The sequence below is a fragment of the Dendropsophus ebraccatus genome, chromosome 6, assembly GCF_027789765.1.
Source record: "Dendropsophus ebraccatus isolate aDenEbr1 chromosome 6, aDenEbr1.pat, whole genome shotgun sequence".
Classification (NCBI taxonomy): domain Eukaryota; kingdom Metazoa; phylum Chordata; class Amphibia; order Anura; family Hylidae; genus Dendropsophus; species Dendropsophus ebraccatus.
Window position 1 is genome coordinate 58,637,892 of NC_091459.1, and position 20,271 is coordinate 58,658,162.

Below are 20,271 nucleotides of genomic sequence, written 5' to 3' on the forward strand. Positions count from 1 at the left end.
TGTAATATATTGTAGTTGCAGATAATTTTATGCACCTTTGTATTCTTCCCCCTTTTTAGCCCTGTTAAAGACATCGTAGTAACTAACGACCGTTGGGGATCGGACTGCATGTGTAAGCATGGAGACTTTTACACTTGTAAAGACCGCTATAATCCTGGCCATCTAGTGCTTCACAAATGGGAAAACTGTATGACTATTGACGAGAAATCCTGGGGATATCGGAGGGATGCCTCATTATCTGAATTAATGACAATTGAAGAATTGGTACAGGTATGCTGAAGACTAAGTACTAACATAACTAATAGACTTGAAATAATTAATGGAGTTGTCTTTGACAATTACAAAATTGGTTAGGCCTTTTACATAGGCTGATTATCGGCTAGGAGTGTTGCTAGAAACGCTCCTGCAGCTAATAATCGGCCCATGTAGAAGTGATAGCGATCAGCTAACGCCTTATCTTCGGCTGATTGCATCTTTTGATCATGCTCCAAAATGTATCGCTATCGGTTGCACATCTTTCTGTGTAAACAGGGTTATGTGTAGCTTATAATGATAAAAGGAATCTGACAGCATAGATATGTATTTAGGATATACTGTATATATAGAATATGTGTATAGCCATGCTCTCCAGATCACAAGCAGTGTATACTGTTTTTTATTCCTGTGCTTTGCGGCTTCTGTATCTTCAGGCCCCCCTCCCCCAAAATGATTGACAGTTGGTAAAGGCAGGGCCTGAAGATACAGCAGGAGGACTGGGGAGCCAAATCACAAGCAGCGCTGATGGTAAGTACAGTGGCACCTTGGTTTAAGAGTAACTTGGATTAAGAGCGTTTTGGAAGAAGCGCTCACAGTTTCTTGTAACTTGTAACTTGTAACTTGGATTAAGAGGGGAGGGGTGTGGTCTGCATAGCAGGGTCTGCAGCACTGTACTCTGACCCAGGAAGTCTCCCTCACCTTCCAGATCCACTTCAGGCTGGGGCTTGCATCAGGGGACAGGACTGTGGAGGTAATTTCTTCATAGCTGTAACCCCTCTCTTCCCAGACAGAGTGCTGCATTTATGTACCCACATTTGCCCTGCTTATTCCTTCATATTCCCTGCAGTCTCTGTCAGCTCCTGTATTCCCCATCCTCTCCATTCCAGCTATAATGTTCCTGCACATACACTCAGCTATACACACTGCTGCTATAATGTGCCTGCACTTACACTCAGCCATTCAAACTTCTGTATAAAAAAGTTTCTGTCTCTGTCCTCCTGCACAGCTCTGTGATTCTCACTTCCTAATTGGTCCATGGTGAACACACACCCCTTCGTCATTGCTTTCATGTGACCACACAGACCTCTGACAGCAGCCCTGCTTTTCTATTCTAGCCTGTTGAACTATGCTACTCCATTATTGGGATCTGCAGTTCCATTCTGTATCTATAAAATGCTGCTGTGTTATCAGGTTTATGCACTTACTATACATTATACACCATATGCAGACTGCAATAATGTATAATAGAACATATTCAGCGGTTTGTCTCTATTTGTTTCATCTGTTCTACATTTTATTCAGAATAAAAAAATGATTATTTTGGGGGTGTGGGACCAACTGTCAGCATTTAATTGATTTCTTTGGTATAAGAGTGGTTTGGTCCTGGGAACAAATTATGCTCATAATCCAAGGCACTATTGTAAATGTAATCTGGAAACAGACAGCACAGGTATATGTATAGCTGTGCTGTCAGTTTCCAGGGCTGCATGAATGATACAAGGGTTGTTCTTGCTGCTCAGTTTCTTCTGCTGTGTAAAAGCACCGCAAGCAAGCATTGATATCGCTGATCAGTGCTCATTTGCAGCTGCAAAATTGTATGTTAAAAGATCTTGAGTTTAATACCAGGAACAGCAACAGCCACTAGAGAGCTGTGTCTGGGAAACAAGGGGGTACAACACCTGCTGAAGTGCTGCCATCTACTTCAGTCAGTGAAATGGTCAATCTGCTTGAGTTGGACCTCAGCAATCTTATATTGATAGACCATCCAAAGGATAGGTCATTAATTTTGTAGCCCCGACTACCCCTTTTAAAGACGTTATCCAAGATTAGAAAAAGCACAGATGCTTTCTTGCAAAAACAGTACCACTCCCTTCCTCAGGTTGTGTGGTATTACAATTCAGCTCCATTCACTCCAATGGAACCTAGCTGAAAAAACACACCCAAACTTGGGACAAGAGAGGTGCTGATTCTGAAAGAAAGCAGGTATGTTTTTGTAGGCCTGGATAACACCTTAAGGCTGGGTTCACTCTACGTATATTTCAGTCAGTATTGTGGTCCTCATATTGCAACCAAAACCAGTGGATTAAAAACACAGAATGAATCTGTTCACACAATGGTGAAATTGAGTGGATGGCCGCCATATAACAGTAAATAACTGCCATTATTTCAATATAACAGCCGTTGTTTTAAAATAACAGCAAATATTTGCCATCAAATGGCGGCCATCCACTCAATTTCAACATTGTGTGAACAGATCCTTTCTGTGTTTTTAATCCACTCCTGGTTTTGGTTGCAATATGAGGACCACAATACTGACTGAAATATACGTAGTGTGAACCCAGCTTTAACCTCTTAAGTACATATGACGTACCCGTACGTCATATGTCTTCAAGAGCACTTCAAAGCACCCCTGCTTTGAAGCGCTGCGGTCCCGGGTGCCGCGTGTAGCCCGGGACCGTTGCTATTAGCATGCACGGTCCGATAGCCGTGCCCACTAATTAGCTAATTAGACGTTGTCCCGGAGGAGCGATCTCTGTTGCTGCTGCCGGCCGGGGACGGCTCCAAGATGGCGCCGTCCCCGGCTCAGCACTCATTTGTTTCCGGCTGCAGCAGCCGAAAGCAAACGAGTGCCGATCTCATTGATCTTTGCTGTATATCTATACAGCAAAGATCTCAATGAGAGATCAAAGTATATATACTAGAAGTCCCCTAGGGGGGCTTCTAGTATATGTGTAAAAAAAAAAAAAAAAAGTGTTGTTAATAGTAAAAAGCCCCCTCCCCTAATAAAAGTCTGAACCACCCCCCTTTTCCCATGTTATAAATAAAAGTAAACAAACAAATAAATAAATAAACATGTTTGCTATTGCCGCGTGCGTAATCGCCCGAACTATTAATTAATCACGTTCCTGATCTCGCACGATAAACGGCATCAGCGCGAAAAAATCCCAAAATGCAAAATTGCACATTTTTGGTTGCATCAAATCCAGAAACAATTTAATAAAAAGCGATAAAAAAGTCCTATATGCGCAATCAAGGTACCGATAGAAAGAACACATCATGGCGCAAAAACTGACACAGCCCCATAGACCAAAGGATAAAAGTGCTATAAGCCTGGGAATGGAGCGATTTTAAGGGATGTATATTTGTTAACAATGGTTTGAATTTTGAAATGGTTTGAATGGTTGAAAGGCCATCAGATACAAGAAAAGGTATACATGTTATATATCGTTGTAATCATAAAGACTTGAGGAACATGCATAACAAGTCAGTTTTACCCCAGGGCGAATGGCGTAAAAACAAATACCCCCCAAATAATAGAAATGCGTTCTTTTTTTTTTCAATTTCACCACATTTTGAATTTCTTTCTGGTTTCGCAGTGTACTTTATGCAAAAATTCAGCCTGTCATTGCAAAGTACAATTAGTGATGCAAAAAATAAGGGCTCATGTGGGTTTTTAGGTGGAAAAATGCAAGTGCTATGGCCTTTTAAACACAAGGAGGAAAAACCAAAAACGCAAAAACGAAAATTGGCCCCGTCTTTAAGGGGTTAAAGGTGAATATAAAACATTTAGCAGTAATGTAAGCAAATCCCCAGTAATTTTAGGTCCTTGATTTTGTTTATTTGTCTAAAGTGCTCCCCTACCCCAACCACATAGCAACATCTAAATAAAGGACAGATTTATCAGCCAGTCTAAAGGCCGTATTACATGGCCCGATCAATATTGTAAATGAGCGCTGATCTGCTAGATCAGCGCTCGTTTACTAAGCCCACTACGTGGCTCGACTATTGTGCAGCAAGGGCTGCACGGACATGGTTGGCAATACCGTGGCCAGTGATTGACTGAATGGCCTGTCACTTCAGAGGCTGGCTCTGCGGTACTCGCGGAAGCTGCAGGACCAGGCAGAAGCGAGGAAGGTACCTGGTAGTGTGGACATGGCTGTTTGAATTGTTTATTTATAAAAAATTTTTGTAAATGAGAGGGTTTTTTATTAAAGATTTTTTAGTAGAATAACAAGTAATGCAGAAAACAAAAAGCTTGCAAGTGGTACTCGGCAGTAAATGTAACATAAAACAACACATAGGGGGAAATTTAGCATGGCTTTTGTGCCAATTCTTAGGTGTATAACTAGATTTTTGGCCTAAGTTCTGTTAATGAACCAGTATTTGATAGGTGAATTATTTTTGGGAGGGGATACTTTTTAAAAAAAAATCTGTCTGTTTTGAGTATTCATCCAAAAGTTTGCATAATCTGGGATTTGCGCCCAATTTATTATTTGCAACTTTTTTTTAAAAAAAAGTTGCAAAAACTGGTTCAGGCCTACTGTACATCTGGCCAGTACCATGTGAATTTGTTTTCGCAATTTTTGTTTTTTTGTGACTTTTTTTTTTTACCTAGATGCATTCACTATAGCAGTGCTACATTTTAATAAATCGGTCACAAGATATTAAAACAAAATATACACCAGTCCTCATTAGAAAATGCACACAAATTAGAATCCTTAGTAAATGTGCCCCATGGAGAATATTATGTTTAAGTAGAGCAAGTATGCATGTTAGGGCTAACTTACTAAACTCTCTGATAAGTAATGTTCTTGTCTCCTTGTCTTGTCATAACCCTTTAAAATTCCAGGTGCATCAAACCTATTACGCTACAGAACATCTATGCGTTGCGTTAAACAATTCTCAAAGACAGCATCTATCCCTCCAGGGAGGTTGAACTTGAAGCCTTGAACATATTTTAATAACAATACTTGGCATCAATTCATTGGCGTATAATGCTAGCCTATGATGAGAATGTGTAAGCCATATGCCTTTGATATCTGGAGAGGCTCTTAGGGCTACTTCAAGGTGCTCCTTAGACAGAACATACAGAATAGGTGACAAGGGGCATGCATCCTCGGGTGCCGTTTGCTATGGCAAATGGCACAGACAGGAGGACGTTAACTCGCACGCATGCAGTAGAGAGCCATGATTTTTCCTAACAATATCTTCTCCAGCCCAATTTGGGGCAAGTTGGCTTGGATAAAGGACCAGCGGATGCAATCTTTTGGGCATGGGACAAAAGGAGGAGGGTTTTATTTAAATTAGCCCTTGCCTCCCTCCGTGGTACAAAACCTGGTCTGTGTGGATAATGCTTGATAGGGACAGGGCTAATCTGTTGCAATTATTTTAGAGTAGAACTTTATGTCCACATTGATTAGGGAAATGGGCCTATGCAATGCGAAGTTCACTGTCCTTCCTAGGCTTAAGGATTACAAAAATCATCGCCATCAAGCATTGCGCCGTGAAATAGAGTTAAAGACCCTGGCTGAGAAGGGTGTTAATTGCAGGGAACTTATAAAACTTAGAACTTATAAAATTGAGCTGTATACCCATCCAGTCCCAGACTTTTTGCACTGTGTATAAACTGTAAACAGGGAGCTAACCTCTTAATATAGTGTAATATGGGATGCTACCTTAGTTAAACCAATACTACACAACACAAACCAAGACAAACTCATAGGTGCACCCACAAATCAATCAAAAAAATTTATTCTATTTAACATAAATTAATCCTTTACATAAAGCTAGACACACAATTAAAAACATTTAAAAAAAACACCCATAAGGGTGAGGATGTACAAATAAGCAGATACAATAAACTGACTTCCACACCGGAGAACCACCTAAATAGGATGGGATCCACAATATATAAATAGTTTTTTGTAATAAATGTTTGCAAAGGTCTTGATGCTATCTCCTTCTTGTTCCTAATAAAGTGCAAGTGCAAGATACCTTAATACAATAGCATGCCCAAAATTCATGCAGTAACTTCATATGCATGCATGAACCAATGAATCAAGAAATAAAGTGCTAATAAATATGCAAATCAATATTCATTCCATAATTTCATATATATGCATGATCCAAAAGACCAAAGGCTAAAGCACTAATGCAAATCATGAACCACCTGCAGTGATAACACCCCAAAATAGAGCACCAATGAAAAATTTAAACCACCTACAATAGTGCAGAAAACCTAATCAGAAAGTAAGGAAATAAGCAAAAAGGACCCTAATAGCAGCACAAAGTATAAAAATTTGAAAGATATCACTAAGGATCCCTGTGGGCTACTCTGGTCCAAAACCCTATCACGTATCGTCACTCCTGTATTGTGACTTTGTTAGGGGCCTTCGTCAGTGTCTAGCTTTATGTAAAGGATTAATTTATGTTAAATAAAATTTATATTTTTGATTGATTTGTGGGTGCACCTATGAGTTTGTCTTTTGTTTTGTGTTGTGTAGACTTTTTGCACTGGGCATTCCCTTTATGACCGCTGCCAATTCCGCTGTAGAGAACATGATGTCTAAATCGGTGACTGTCTTCGGCTGAAGTGTTGGGAGTTTGGTGGAGGACACATATGCCACATGTTCACTAAAGGGCCTCTTAAATTGTAATAGCATTGGTAATAATCTCTAAAGGACTCCACAATATTTATGGGCATTGTGATTGATGGGACATATGTGTGCATGGTCTTTGGATGCAAAAATTTTGCCAACACTGCACATTTGTTGGAGTATTCGTAAAATAATCAGCGCATACTCTCTCATAAGCGTGCATGTTTTTTAATTAAGAGTGGTGGCTAGAGATGAGCTATATTAATGGTAGTATTACAGTGTATAGGTTCGGGAGACAGGAAGAGATATTAAAGTGAAAAAAGGGCATCATTTCATAGTGCCAAAAACAACATTTACCATAACATACCAAAGTGCATTTAACTTTCACCACATCTCGCCCATCTCTCAGGCCCTGTAGGGCGACTCACGAATCCATACTCCTGCTCCCCTCTCCCACTGTTGGTACGCTCGAACCGGCTCACTTAGGTTTAAAGGGCCTGTGTGCTCTTGATTGGCTGCAGCCTGCAGCCTTTCTTTATTTAAATTCTGGCTTCACCTGGCTCTCCTGTTAAATACTCTGCTATTGCAACCTTACATAGTGGTCCCAGCTTTCCTGCTCATGATTCCTTTCCTCTGTGACTGTTGCCCAAGTTCCAGCCGTGAGTACTGCTGCAATGCAGCCTGCCTGCCTTACGTGTCTCTTGCTGCACCTTGCCTGCCACTTCTAGCAAGCCAAGCCAGGTGTAGGGACCTAGGGGTCACCTTTCGGAAGTCCAGCCCACCCTGGTGAAAAACAGTGGCCCCTTAGATCCCACTTCCTGGTGCGGCTTACGCCATTACTATTGGAAGTACAGCAGATCCATAACTACTACTGTTACAATATCTGACATGTTACAGCATTGAAGCTGTCAGTAGCAGATGGTGCTGTTTCGGTGGATGAGTGTTTGTAAAATGATGCTTACTTTCAGGACAGCAGCAGACACTTCAAAGTGGCAGCATTATTGTAATGGCGGTCTGGTGTCCACTCAGCATGTGTCATATCCGTATGTGGTATAGATCCGGCCACTAGAGGGGGTGCGCTCACATCCTTCTTAGAGTTAAAGTGTCACTGTCGTTTAAATTTTTTTGCAGAAATCAATAGTGCAGGCGATTTTGAGAAACTTTGTTATTGGGGTTATTAGCCGAGAAAGGCATTTTTATCATGAAAAAGCAGTTTGAAGCTCTCTCCCCTGTCTTCATGGTTCACTTATGGAGAAAGAGGGGTTGAGGCACCAAGACAAGACAACAAAGAGGTAATTTACAGCTACATCAACGGGCTATCTCCTCTGGAGTTAGCACTAAACTTTCTGATCTCTGAATACCGGCTTTTACACAGGTCCTGCTGTGTAATCCTTTGTTCTCTGCTGCCACTAATCTCCCCCCTCCCCTCTCCATAGAACAGACAGGGCTCGACTGATATAAAACAGTTGAGATTTCCTGATAATGAGCAGTGGATGATGGAGAGGAGGGGGGGGGGACCTGGGAACAGTCTTTTTGAATGCAGATAATGGCATATTTGCCTAATAAACCCAATTACAAAGTTTTTTTAAAATCGCCTGTACTATTGATTACTTAAAGGGGTAGTGCGGCGGTAAAAAATTATTCATAGAATAACACACATTACAAAGTTATACAACTTTGTAATGTATGTTATGTCTGTGAATGGCCCCCTTCCCCGTGTCCCACCACCCCCACCCGTGTACCCGGAAGTGTAGTGCTTTATACATACCTAATCCGTGCCGACACGTGTCCGCCATCTTGTGCCAAACGTCATCTTCGGCCGGCCAGCCCGAACACATCCGATCTTCCCGAGTGCCGGCCGCGTCATCAGCTGCTCAGCCGCGATTGGCTGAGCATAACTGTGCTCGGCCAATCGCGGCTCAGCGGCTGATGACGCAGATTGTTGGCTGAATTGCTCTAAATATTTAAAGCGACTCTGTACCCACTGTTCCCCCAACAAGTTATACCTGTTTGTAGCTTATGTGAAGTCCATTCTTCTGTTATGTTTTTCTAGGTGAAGCGCCGCCTGTGTGGTCTTGGTTTAGTCTTCCCCTACCTCTCGTTCCGCCCTCTTTCCGCCTTCACAGGACTCGTTATTGCGCCTGCGGCGTGGTTGTAACAACCCCCTAGCGCCGTGATGTTGCGGGTCAGTGCCGCCTCGTTGCGGGTCACGCTGCGTGTCGTCTATGCCCTCCATGTCTGTCTGAGCCGCTTCCCATTGTCCCTGCACCGCCTCCAATGTCTGTCTGCGGCCACCCCTCACGCCAGGGGGTTACAACCACGGCACAGGCGCAATAACAACGAGTCCTGTGAGGGCAGAACGAGAGGCAGGGGAGACGAGACCAAGACCACAAAGGCAGCTCTTCACCTAGGCACAAACACTCTCGGCCCCGCCTCTTAGACAAGCCATATCCTCAACTAAAGTTTGTTTTTCAGCCGAACAAAAACTCAACCAGCGTGGAAAAACATAACAGAAGAATGGACTTCACATTAGCTACAAACAGGTATAACTAATTGGCTGGGGGGAACAGTGGGTACAGAGTCGCTTTAAATACCGGGCCAATGCCTCTGGTGTGTTAGCAAATCATCCACAAATAGTTGGAATCGCACCAAATTTTTGGAAACATTGACAACAAGTCAGTTTAAGCACATGGCAAATAATGTAACACTGCGCCCCCCCCCCCCCCCCCCATTACATTTTTCTTCTCACAATGCAAATATTTTTTTTTTCTGTACTACAGCATAAGTGTGCCATTGCATAGTACAATTGGTGTCACAAATAAGACCTAATTTGGGTCTGTTGGGTCTGCAAGCGCTATGGCCTTAAACACATGGAGGAAAAACAAAAGTGAACACAATTGCTAGGTCCTTAAAGCACTAAGGAATTTTTTATTTTTGTATTTCCATTGTGTCCAATAAGTAACATTGCATTTCAACAGGAGTTAGTTGAAACTGTATCGTGTGGTGGAAATCTGCTAATGAACATTGGTCCCACTCATGATGGTCGAATACCTGTTGTATTTGAGGAGCGTTTGAAACAGATGGGGACATGGCTTAAAGTTAATGGTGAGGCCATTTATAGTACAAAGCCTTGGAGAGCTCAGAATGATTCGGTGACACCAGGAGTTTGGTAAGAGACTAATTCTTTGTTAAAAAAAACAAACAAAAAAACGGTTATAATTACTGTTTTAGTGCACCTTTAACAGTAGTTTAACGTATAATATTGATATTATTTAAAATCTTTATTCCCCCATTCCGGTGCCTGGTAACTAGACATGGGGGTGGAGCCACATTGGCATGTAGTCTGCTGCCTCCACCCTCTTCATAGCCACTTACGCTTGATTGGCAGCATGACTACTTACCGCTGCAGCCCCGCCCCCATACCTAGTTACCGGGCACTTGGACGGAGTCTGCCAGGCACAGTGTCAGAAAGCTGCACCCAGCAGCTGTAAGGTACTGGGGCCAAGTCCCACTTCCTCAGGGAGGTGATTGGTTCCCTTTAAGTAGAACAAGATAAACTGTGGTGCTTGACATTATGCATCTCTACTGTGCTGTTTATGTGGAGCAGAAAGCATATACTACACACTGATCTGCACAGAGCAGGGTATACGAGGGGCACCTCTTTTCTGGGCACAGTGTTTTTCCAGGATACAGCGGTTAAGTTTTATTCTACATTAATTGTCAGTGAAACCAATAAAGGGACATATTTTCTACTAATCAGCAACATTCCCTGAGTTCAAATTAAGCCCATGCTGTGCTCGGGCAAAACTGTATAGCAGGGCCACTTCTATAGACAACCTGTTAAAAGTGCCCTGATGACATTGCTACACACTGAGCACAGGTTGTAGCGACCAGTCTATGGCCTCAGTGCTCACATGAAAGAGGAAAAATGTACATGTCTAATGAGGCCAATGAGGGGTACAGTTTACAAAATGTGGTGATTCACGGGGGTTTTTAACATACAGGCGAAGCTTCACCTGTATGTTTTTTAACATACAGGTGAAGCTATCTTAAATGTGAATTCTCATCTAATTTATGGGGTTCTGACGAAGGGCCGAAACGCTCATCAGGGTCATGGTGGCATCCCAGGCTGGTCAAGATGCGGATGTGTTCTGAAATCTCTCTATTTTAAGGGTAGCTTCACACACCGTATCACAGCACAGCATCAAATCTGCACCATCAAATCTGCTGTGGATCAGCTGCAGATAAGTCATAACTTTTCATATTACACAATAACGTTTATTGTCCATAGCTTTGCCATATACACATCTATGATGTAAAGGTTTATTAATGCCGTATTTTATTACCAGGTATACATGTAGACCTAAGGAGCAGTCCGTGTATGCTATATTCCTAAAGTGGCCCACCAACTGGAATATAAGTCTAGGAGAGCCTAAACCCTATGTTGGGAAGACAGAGGTCAGTAATGGTTTTGCTTGTTGAATATACAGTAAACAAACGCAACGTATGTGGCACCTACCGTATGGACATTGCACAGTACAGGTGCCCTAGCTGTGACTGTCGCTCATCAATCATTTCAAATCACCACAGATACAAACGTCTGTATTCCGCCAGGCTTATATCCTTCCAAAAGATCCAGAATCTGCTGAAAAATTACAGTTTCTTGATGATATGCCCTCCTGTTCCCAAGATATGTGGGTTTATAGCTGCAGAGGAATGGATATAGTCAGAACCACACCCCCATTTCTTTACCAATAGCAACGTGATGTTGCAAAGAAATGTTGTGAAGAAATCAAGACGTGGCTTCAGCTGCATGTGCTGCCTAGGGTTTAACAATTCAGATATTAGTCAGATTGGCGTAAACTTCATTTTGAAGGGTGAGTGAGATTATAAAGTCACCCATCACCTGATATTCACTACCATTATTAACCCCTAGATCAGTGTTTCTCAACCTTTTCAAGCCAAGTACCCCCATGTGACGAGATTCTCCAGCCAAGTACCCCCAAGGATGCAATCCATTAATAACATTGCTTCAGGGTAGATTCACACATACGCTTCACAGCTAAATACACTGTGATACTCTGTACTGTTATGGCCTATGGCTCTGCATGCTCACAGAGGATTTTCATTCTGCTGCAAGAATGTGGCCACAGCCAGGGCCGTTTTAATACATTGGTGGGCCCAGTGCACAGCCCTCAAGAGTGGGCCCCCCCTTCCCTTTCGGCACATTGTATAATGTACTGAATTTGCCCCCACACTGTATCAAGAGCCCCAATACATACAGTAGTTACCTTATAACACTATTTCCACCATACAGTGATTACATATTACATAAAAACTGCACTAAACAAAACAGAAAGATATCACCAATGATACCATTACATAATACCGCCACATCATGACCCCTAACACTACAACCCTATAACAGAGTGCAGTTACATCCAGTGACTCACCGGGGGCGTCTTCTCCGATCAGAGTCTGTCACCTTTTCTTTTTCTCTCCATCCAGCCTGGGCCACCTTGAAGTCTTCTCCTGGCTGTGAATCTTCTCTCCAGAATCTGCCAGACAAATATTTTAGGCTCCAACACATCCAGTAGTTAGGTCCCCTGTACCCCTATACAGTAGTAACACCCCTCTGTACCCCTACATAGTTACACCCCTCTGTGCCTCCATAGTTTTAAGGTGTCCCTGTAGTATATAGACCCTCATGTGCTCCTCTAGTTATATACAGTCCTGCTGTGCACTCCCCCATTAGTATATAGCCCCCCTGTGCACTCTCCCCAGTAGTATATAGCCCCCCTGTGCTCTCCCACAATAGTATATAGCCCCCCTGTGCTCTCCCACAATAGTATATAGCCCCCCTGTGCTCTCCCCCAATAGTATATAGCCCCCCCTGTGCTCCCCCCCAATAGTATATAGCCCCCTGTGCTCTCCCCAATAGTATATAGCCCCCCTGTGCTCTCCATAATATATAGCCCCCCCTGTGCTCTCCCCCATAGTATATAGACCCCTGTGCTCCCCAATAGTATATAGCTCTCTGTGATCCCCAATAGTATATAGCTCCCCTGTGCTTCCCAATAGTATATAGCCCCCTGTGCTCCCCAATAGTATATAGCTCCCCTGTGCTCCCCCATAGTATATAGCCCCCTGTGCTCCCCCATAGTATATAGCCCCCTGTGCTCCCCCATAGTATATAGCCCCCTGTGCTGCCCAGTAGTATATAGCCCCCTGTGCTCCCCAGTAGTATATAGCTCCCCTGTGCTCCCCAGTAGTATATAGCTCCCCTGTGCTCCCCCATAGTATATAGCTTCCCTGTGCTCCCCATAGTATATAGACCCCTGTGCTCCCCAGTAGCATATAGTCCCCTGTGCTCCCCCATAGTATATAGCTCCCCTGTGCTCCCCCATAGTATATAGACCCCTGTGCTCCCCATACTATATAGACCCCTGTGCTCCCCAGTAGTATATAGTCCCCTGTGCTTCCCCATAGTATATAGCTCCCCTGTGCTCCCCCATAGTATATAGCCCCCTTTGCTCCCCCATAGTATATAACTTCCCTGTGCTTCCCCATAGTATATAGCTCCATGTGCTCCCCCATAGTATATAGCTCCTCTGTGCTCCCCCATAGTATATAGCCCCCCTGTGCTCCCCAATAGTATATAGCCCCCTGTGCTCCCCCATAGTATATAGCCCCCCTGTGCTCCCCATAATATATAGCTCCCCTGTGCTCCCCCATAGTATATAGCTCCCCCATAGTATATAGCTCCCCTGTGCTCCCCGATAGTATATAGCTCCCCTGTGCTCCCCCATAGTATATCGCTCCCCTGTGCTCCCCCATAGTATATAGCTCCCCTGTGCTCCCCCATAGTATATAGCTCCCCTGTGCTCCCCCATAGTATATAGCTCCCCTGTGCTCCCCCATAGTATATAGCTCCCCTGTGCTCCCCCATAGTATATAGCTCCCCTGTGCTCCCCCATAGTATATAGCCCCCTGTGCTCCCCAGTAGTATATAGCCCCCTGTGCTCCCCCATAGTATATAGCTCCCCTGTGCTCCCCCATAGTATATAGCTCCCCTGTGCTCCCCAGTAGTATATAGCTCCCCTGTGCTCCCCCATAGTATATAGCCCCCTGTGCTCCCCCATAGTATATAGCTCCCCTGTGCTCCCCCATAGTATATAGCCCCCTGTGCTCCCTCATTGTATATAGCTCCCTGTGCTCCCCAGTAGTATATAGCCCCCTGTGCTCCCCCATAGTATATAGCCCCCTGTGCTCCCCCATAGTATATAGCCCCCTGTGCTCCCCCATAGTATATAGCTCCCCTGTGCTCCCCCATAGTATATAGCTCCCCTGTGCTCCCCAGTAGTATATAGCCCCTGTGCTCCCCCATAGTATATAGCCCCCTGTGCTCCCCCATAGTGTATATAGCCCCCTGTGCTCCCCCATAGTATATAGCCCCCTGTGCCCCCCCATAGTATATAGCCCCCTGTGCTCCCCAATAGTATATAGCCCCCTGTGCTCCCCCATAGTATATAGCCCCCTGTGCTCCCCCATAGTATATAGCCCCCTGTGCTCCCCCATAGTGTATATAGCCCCCTGTGCTCCCCCATAGTATATAGCCCCCTGTGCTCCCCCATAGTGTATATAGCCCCCTGTGCTCCCCAATAGTATATAGCCCCCTGTGCTCCCCCATAGTATATAGCCCCCTGTGCTCCCCAATAGTATATAGCCCCCTGTGCTCCCCCATAGTATATAGCCCCCTGTCCTCCCCCATAGTATATAGCCCCCTGTGCTCCCCAGTAGTATATAGCCCCCTGTGCTCCCCCATAGTATATAGCCCCCTGTGCTCCCCCATAGTGTATATAGCCCCCTGTGCTCCCCCATAGTATATAGCCCCCTGTGCCCCCCCATAGTATATAGCCCCCTGTGCTCCCCAATAGTATATAGCCCCCTGTGCTCCCTCATAGTATATAGCCCCCTGTGCTCCCCCATAGTGTATATAGCCCCCTGTGCTCCCCCATAGTATATAGCCCCCTGTGCTCCCCATAGTATATAGCTTCCCTGTGCTCCCCCATAGTATATAGCCCCCTGTGCTCCCCAATAGTATATAGCCCCCTGTGCTCCCCCATAGTATATAGCCCCCTGTCCTCCTCCATAGTATATAGCCCCCTGTGCCCCCCATAGTATATAGCCCCCTGTGCTCCCCAATAGTATATAGCTCCCCCTCCCATACAACATTGAAAAAAACAAACACTCTTACTCACCTAAGTCCACGCGTTCCTCTTCTCTTCCCTCCCCTCCTGTGGCCGCACTTCCTGCAGTCACAAGAGGCTGCACTCCCCTTACCCTCGCGCCAACGCTCCAGTGACGTCGGGCGCTAGAGGGTGAGTGCGGCCTCTTGTGACCGCAGGAAGTGCGGCAACAAGAGTGACTGACAGGGAGGGAGCCAATGGCTCTCTCTCTGTCAGTGTCGCTGCTGCTGCAGCGCTGAAGCGCCGCAGCAGCAGCAGCAGCGGGCGGGGGCAGCGGCGGACGGGGGGGCCCTGCAGGGGGCGCCATGGAGGGGTAAGTAGATTACCCATCCATGGCGCTCCCCCCTGACAGGCTGGTGGCCGGAGCCCTGTGCGACCGCATTGGTCGCACATAGCAACGGCCGGCCTGCTCGGGGGGGGCCCCTTTAACCAGTGGGCCCGGTTCACGTGCACCATGTGCCCTCTGGTTAAAGCGGCCCTGGCCACAGCCTATTTACCTAATTAGCCGCCGTCCCTTAACAGATCATACTTACCTGCCTGCACTCCCACCTGCTTCTCTGGCATCCGGCTCACTGACAGCCGCTCATCCAATCAGTGGCTGCGGTGAGACAGTGCACTGATTGGCCAGAGAAACAGGTGGGAGCGCAGGCAGGTAAGCATGGTATGTCCCTTTCAGTTAGGTATGCCCCTGGAGCCAGATACACCCTTTCCAAACACATATACCTCTTTTGGCTAGGTATGCCTCTTGCAGCTAGGTATGTCCCATGGAGCCATAAGTGCCCCCTGGAATCAGATATGCCCCTTACTGCCAGATATGCTGTCTGTAAATAAGAATGTCCTTTGCAGCCAGATACCTCCCCCCCATGTAGTCAGGATGCTTCCTTCTATGTAGCCAGATACCTCCTCCCCATATGTAGCCAGATATCTCCTCCCCATACGTAGCCAGATACCTCCCCCCCATACGTAGCCAGATACCTCATCCCCAGGTGATGAGGGGACAGAGGAGCTGCTGTGCTCCCATAGTAATGCACCCTGCCCTGCCCCCATAGTAATTCATTCTGCCCTGCTGTGCTCTCATAGTAATGCTCCCTACCCTTCCCCCATAGTAATACTCCCTGCCCTGCTGTGCCCTCATAATACTGCCCCCTGCCCCCATAGTAATGCCCACCATTCTACTTCCCCCTCCTGCCCCAACACAACAAAAAAAACTTTATACTCACCCAATCCGGGCATGGAGCGGGTCTTCCTCTATTCTCCAGCCTCTGAGCCACGAGCAGATTATGGGGAGAGTAAGGTATGAGGGGAAAAAGAAGGAAAGAGGAAGATAGAGGAGGTGAAGGGGGGAGAGAGGAGGTGAAGGGGGAGAGGAAGAGAGAGGAGGTGATGGTGGGAGAGAGATGCTGATGGGGGACAGAGGAGGTGATGGTGGGAGAGAGATGGTGATGGGGGACAGAGATGGTGATGGGGGACAGAGATGGTGATGGGGGACAGAGGAGGTGATGGGGGACAGAGGAGGTGATGGGGGACAGAGGAGGTGATGGGGGACAGAGGAGGTGATGGGGGACAGAGGGGGTGATGGGGGACAGAGGAGGTGATGGGGGACACAGATGCTGATGGGGGACAGAGATGCTGATGGGGGACAGAGGAGGTGATGGGGGACAGAGGAGGTAATGGGGGACAGATGCTGATGGGGGACAGAGGGGGTGATGGGGGACAGAGATGCTGATGGGGGACAGAGGAGGTGATGGGGGACAGAGATGCTGATGGGGGACAGAGATGCTGATGGGGGACAGAGATGCTGATGGGGGACAGAGATGCTGATGGGGACAGAGGAGGTGATGGGGGACAGAGATGCTGATGGGGGACAGAGATGCTGATGGGGGACAGAGATGCTGATGGGAGACAGAGATGCTAATGGGGGACAGAGATGCTGATGGGGGTGGGAGAAGATGATGGGGTGAGAGGAGGAGATGATGGGGGTGAGAGAGGAGATGATGGAGGTGAGAGGAGATGATGGGGATGAGGGGAGGAGATGATTGGGGTGAGAGGAAGAGATGACGGGGGGTGAGAGGAGAAGATGATTGGGGTGAGAGGAGATGATGGGGGGTGAGAGGAGGAGATGATGGGGGGTGAGAGGAGGAGATGATGGGGGTTAGAGGAGATGATGGGGGGTGAGAGGAGGAGATGATGGGGGTGAGAAAGGAGATGATGGGGGGTGGGAGGAGGAGATGATGGGGGTGAGAGAGGAGATGATGGGGGTGAGAGAGGAGATGATGGGGGTGAGAGGAAGAGATGATGGGATAAGAGAGGAGATGATGGGGTGAGAGAGGAGATGATGGGGGTGAGAGGAAGAGATGATGGGGGTGAGAGGAAGAGATAATGGGGGTAAGAGAGGAGATGATGGGGGTGAGAGGAGATGATTGGGGTGAGAGGAAGAGATGTTGGGGGTGAGAGGAGATAATGGGGGTGAGAGGAGATGATGGTGGGGGTGAGAGGAAGAGATAATGGGGGTAAGAGAGGAGATGATGGGGGTGAGAGGAGATGATTGGGGTGAGAGGAAGAGATGTTGGGGGTGAGAGGAGATAATGGGGGTGAGAGGAGATGATGGGGGTAAGAGAGGAGATGATGGGGGTGAGAGGAAGAGATGATGGGGGTAAGAGAGGAGATGATTGGGGTGAGAGGAAGAGATGATGGGGGTGAGAGGAGATGATTGGGGTGAGAGGAAGAGATGATGGGGGTAAGAGAGGAGATGACGGGGTGAGAGGAGATGATTGGGGTGAGAGGAAGAGATGATGAGGGGGGGTTAGAGGAGGAGATGATTGGGGTGAGAGGAAGAGATGATGGGGTAAGAGAGGAGATGATGGAGGTGAGAGGAGATGATGGGGATGAGGGGAGGAGATGATGGGGGTGAGAGGAAGAGATGATGGGGGTAAGAGGAGAAGATGATTGGGGTGAGAGGAGATGATGGGGGGTGAGAGGAAGAGATGATGGGGGTGAGAGGAGATGATGGGGGGTGAGAGGAGGAGATGATGGGGGGTGAGAGGAGGAGATGATGGGGGTGAGAGAGGAGATGATGGGGGTGAGAGAGGAGATGATGGGGGTGAGAGGAAGAGATGATGGGGTAAGAGAGGAGATGATGGGGTGAGAGAGGAGATGATGGGGGTGAGAGGAAGAGATGATGGGGGTGAGAGGAAGAGATGATGGGGGTAAGAGAGGAGATGATGGGGGTGAGAGGAGATGATTGGGGTGAGAGGAAGAGATGTTGGGGGTGAGAGGAGATAATGGGGGTGAGAGGAGATGATGGGGGTAAGAGAGGAGATGTTGGGGGTGAGAGGAAGAGATGATGGGGGTAAGAGAGGAGATGATTGGGGTGAGAGGAAGAGATGATGGGGGTGAGAGGAGATGATTGGGGTGAGAGGAAGAGATGATGGGGGTAAGAGAGGAGATGACGGGGTGAGAGGAGATGATTGGGGTGAGAGGAAGAGATGATGAGGGGGGGTTAGAGGAGGAGATGATTGGGGTGAGAGGAGGAGATGATTGGGGTGAGAGGAGGAGATGATGGGGATGAGAGAGGAGATGATGGGGGTGAGAGGAGATGATGATGATGGGGGTGAGAGAGGAGATGATGGGGGTGAGAGGAGATGATGATGGGGGTGAGAGGAGATGATTGGGGTAAGAGAGGAGATGATGGGGGTGAGAGTAAGTGATGGGGGGACAGAGGGGGTGATGGGGGTGAGAGATGCTGATGGGGGTGAGTGGAAGAGATGATGGGGGTAAGAAAGGAGAAGATGGGGGTGAGAGTAAGTGATGGGGGGACAGAGGGGGTGATAGATGCTGATGGGGTGGATTTTGTGTTGTGGGCACAATCGGGGTGGGAAGGTGCTATTAGGAGCTGAGAGGGGTCCGGGGAGCTTCAGGTCAGAGAACCGGGGGGAAAGGGGGTTGTGGTGCGCGCAACTATCCCACCTGGGGCTCTGGCAGGAGTTGTATGTGGATCGGGAGATGGGGCCTCCCCCACATTTACCAGGGTCCAGGACCACCTCCGGGGCAGGCCGGAGGAGGCGAGCCCTCGGCCAGGGACAAGCGGCAGCGGCGGGCCATCGACGTGGGGGCTGCCCCATCTTCTGGTCCACATACACCTCCTGCCAGAGCCCCGGGAGGAATAGCCCCGCCCACCACGATCAGTCGCCGGCCCTGTTCTCTGACCTGGAGCTGGCCGGAGTCCTCTCAACTGCTAATAGCTCCCTCCCGCCCCGATGCCAAATCCATCCCCCTTACCTCCTCTCTTTCCCCATCACCTTCACGCCGTTCCCGGATCCAGGAGCCGCAGGGGGACAGCGTGCACCAGACGCTGCATCCCTGACTGTCTCCATGCTTCCTCCAGCAGCATCTCCTGTCCCCCACAGAACGCTGCTGAGCTGCTGCTGGGGGAATGAAGGAGAGAGCTGCTGCTGCGCTTGGCGCCGGGACATTGCTCAGTGATAGCAATGTCCCAGCACCCAGAGCCAAAGTTTGTTTGTTTCCCCCCACCTCCCGCGTACCCCCTCAACCTGCGGCGCATACCCCCTGGGGTACGCGTACCGCAGGTTGAGAAACACTGCCCTAGATTACCTATGCCGTAAAGGCATTGTCACCTATGACCAGATGACTCATGACATACATACAACCATTAGATGCCTACAGCGCTATGAAATGAGCTCAGGAGCTGAAATCACTTCATAATGGGTGAGGACTTGCTGCTATCTACAGTCAGGCCCTCACTATTAATGACAGGCAGCAGCGATTGTTCTGCAGCCTGTCATTAACCTACTAAACTCAGCAGCTCCTATCACTTAATGATCGAGACCCCTGCAGTGTGATTGTGAGGGGTCACGATTATTTTTCGTGACTGCTGGAGGCGTTCTCCTTACCTCTGTGCGGTCTGGTTAGTGCTCTTTTGATATAGTCTACCACAGCCAGGCTCCATGTGAAGAGCACTGATAATGCTGATTAATAAAGAGCAATCAAAATGTCCGATCCTCACAAATATGATACTTATAAAAACTAAAGTGCAAAAAAAAAAACATCTAATACATAATAAAACCATTATAAGAGTCACAAAAGTTATAAAATTCCATTTTTTTCCAATTTCACCCAAAAAATCATATTTTTGGGTTCAGTCTAGAAATGAGCGAACCTCAAGCATGCTCGGCATTTGATTAGCGGGGGCTGCTGAAGTTGGATAAAGCCTTAAGGCTATGTAGAAAACATGGATATAGTCATTGGCTGTATCCATGTTTTCCAGACAACTTTAGAGCTTTATCCAACTTCAGCAGCCACCGCTAATCAAATGCCGAACAATCGGGTTCGGATGGACTCAAGCATGCTCTAGGTTCGCACATCTCTAGTTC

The 20,271-nt window shown here is 47.2% G+C and overlaps 1 protein-coding gene across 5 annotated transcripts in view; it reads left to right on the top strand.

Moving 5' to 3' along the window:
* LOC138794854 (plasma alpha-L-fucosidase-like) overlaps positions 1–20,271 on the top strand; it is a 62,367-nt gene that overhangs the window by 17,324 nt on the left and 24,772 nt on the right. For all 5 annotated transcript variants that reach the window (XM_069973766.1, XM_069973770.1, XM_069973771.1 and 2 more), the window contains 3 exons: positions 60–270; positions 9,611–9,801; positions 10,982–11,090. In XM_069973766.1, the coding sequence (XP_069829867.1) occupies positions 60–270; positions 9,611–9,801; positions 10,982–11,090 (511 nt within the window). The remainder of the gene's footprint in view (positions 1–59; positions 271–9,610; positions 9,802–10,981; positions 11,091–20,271) is intronic.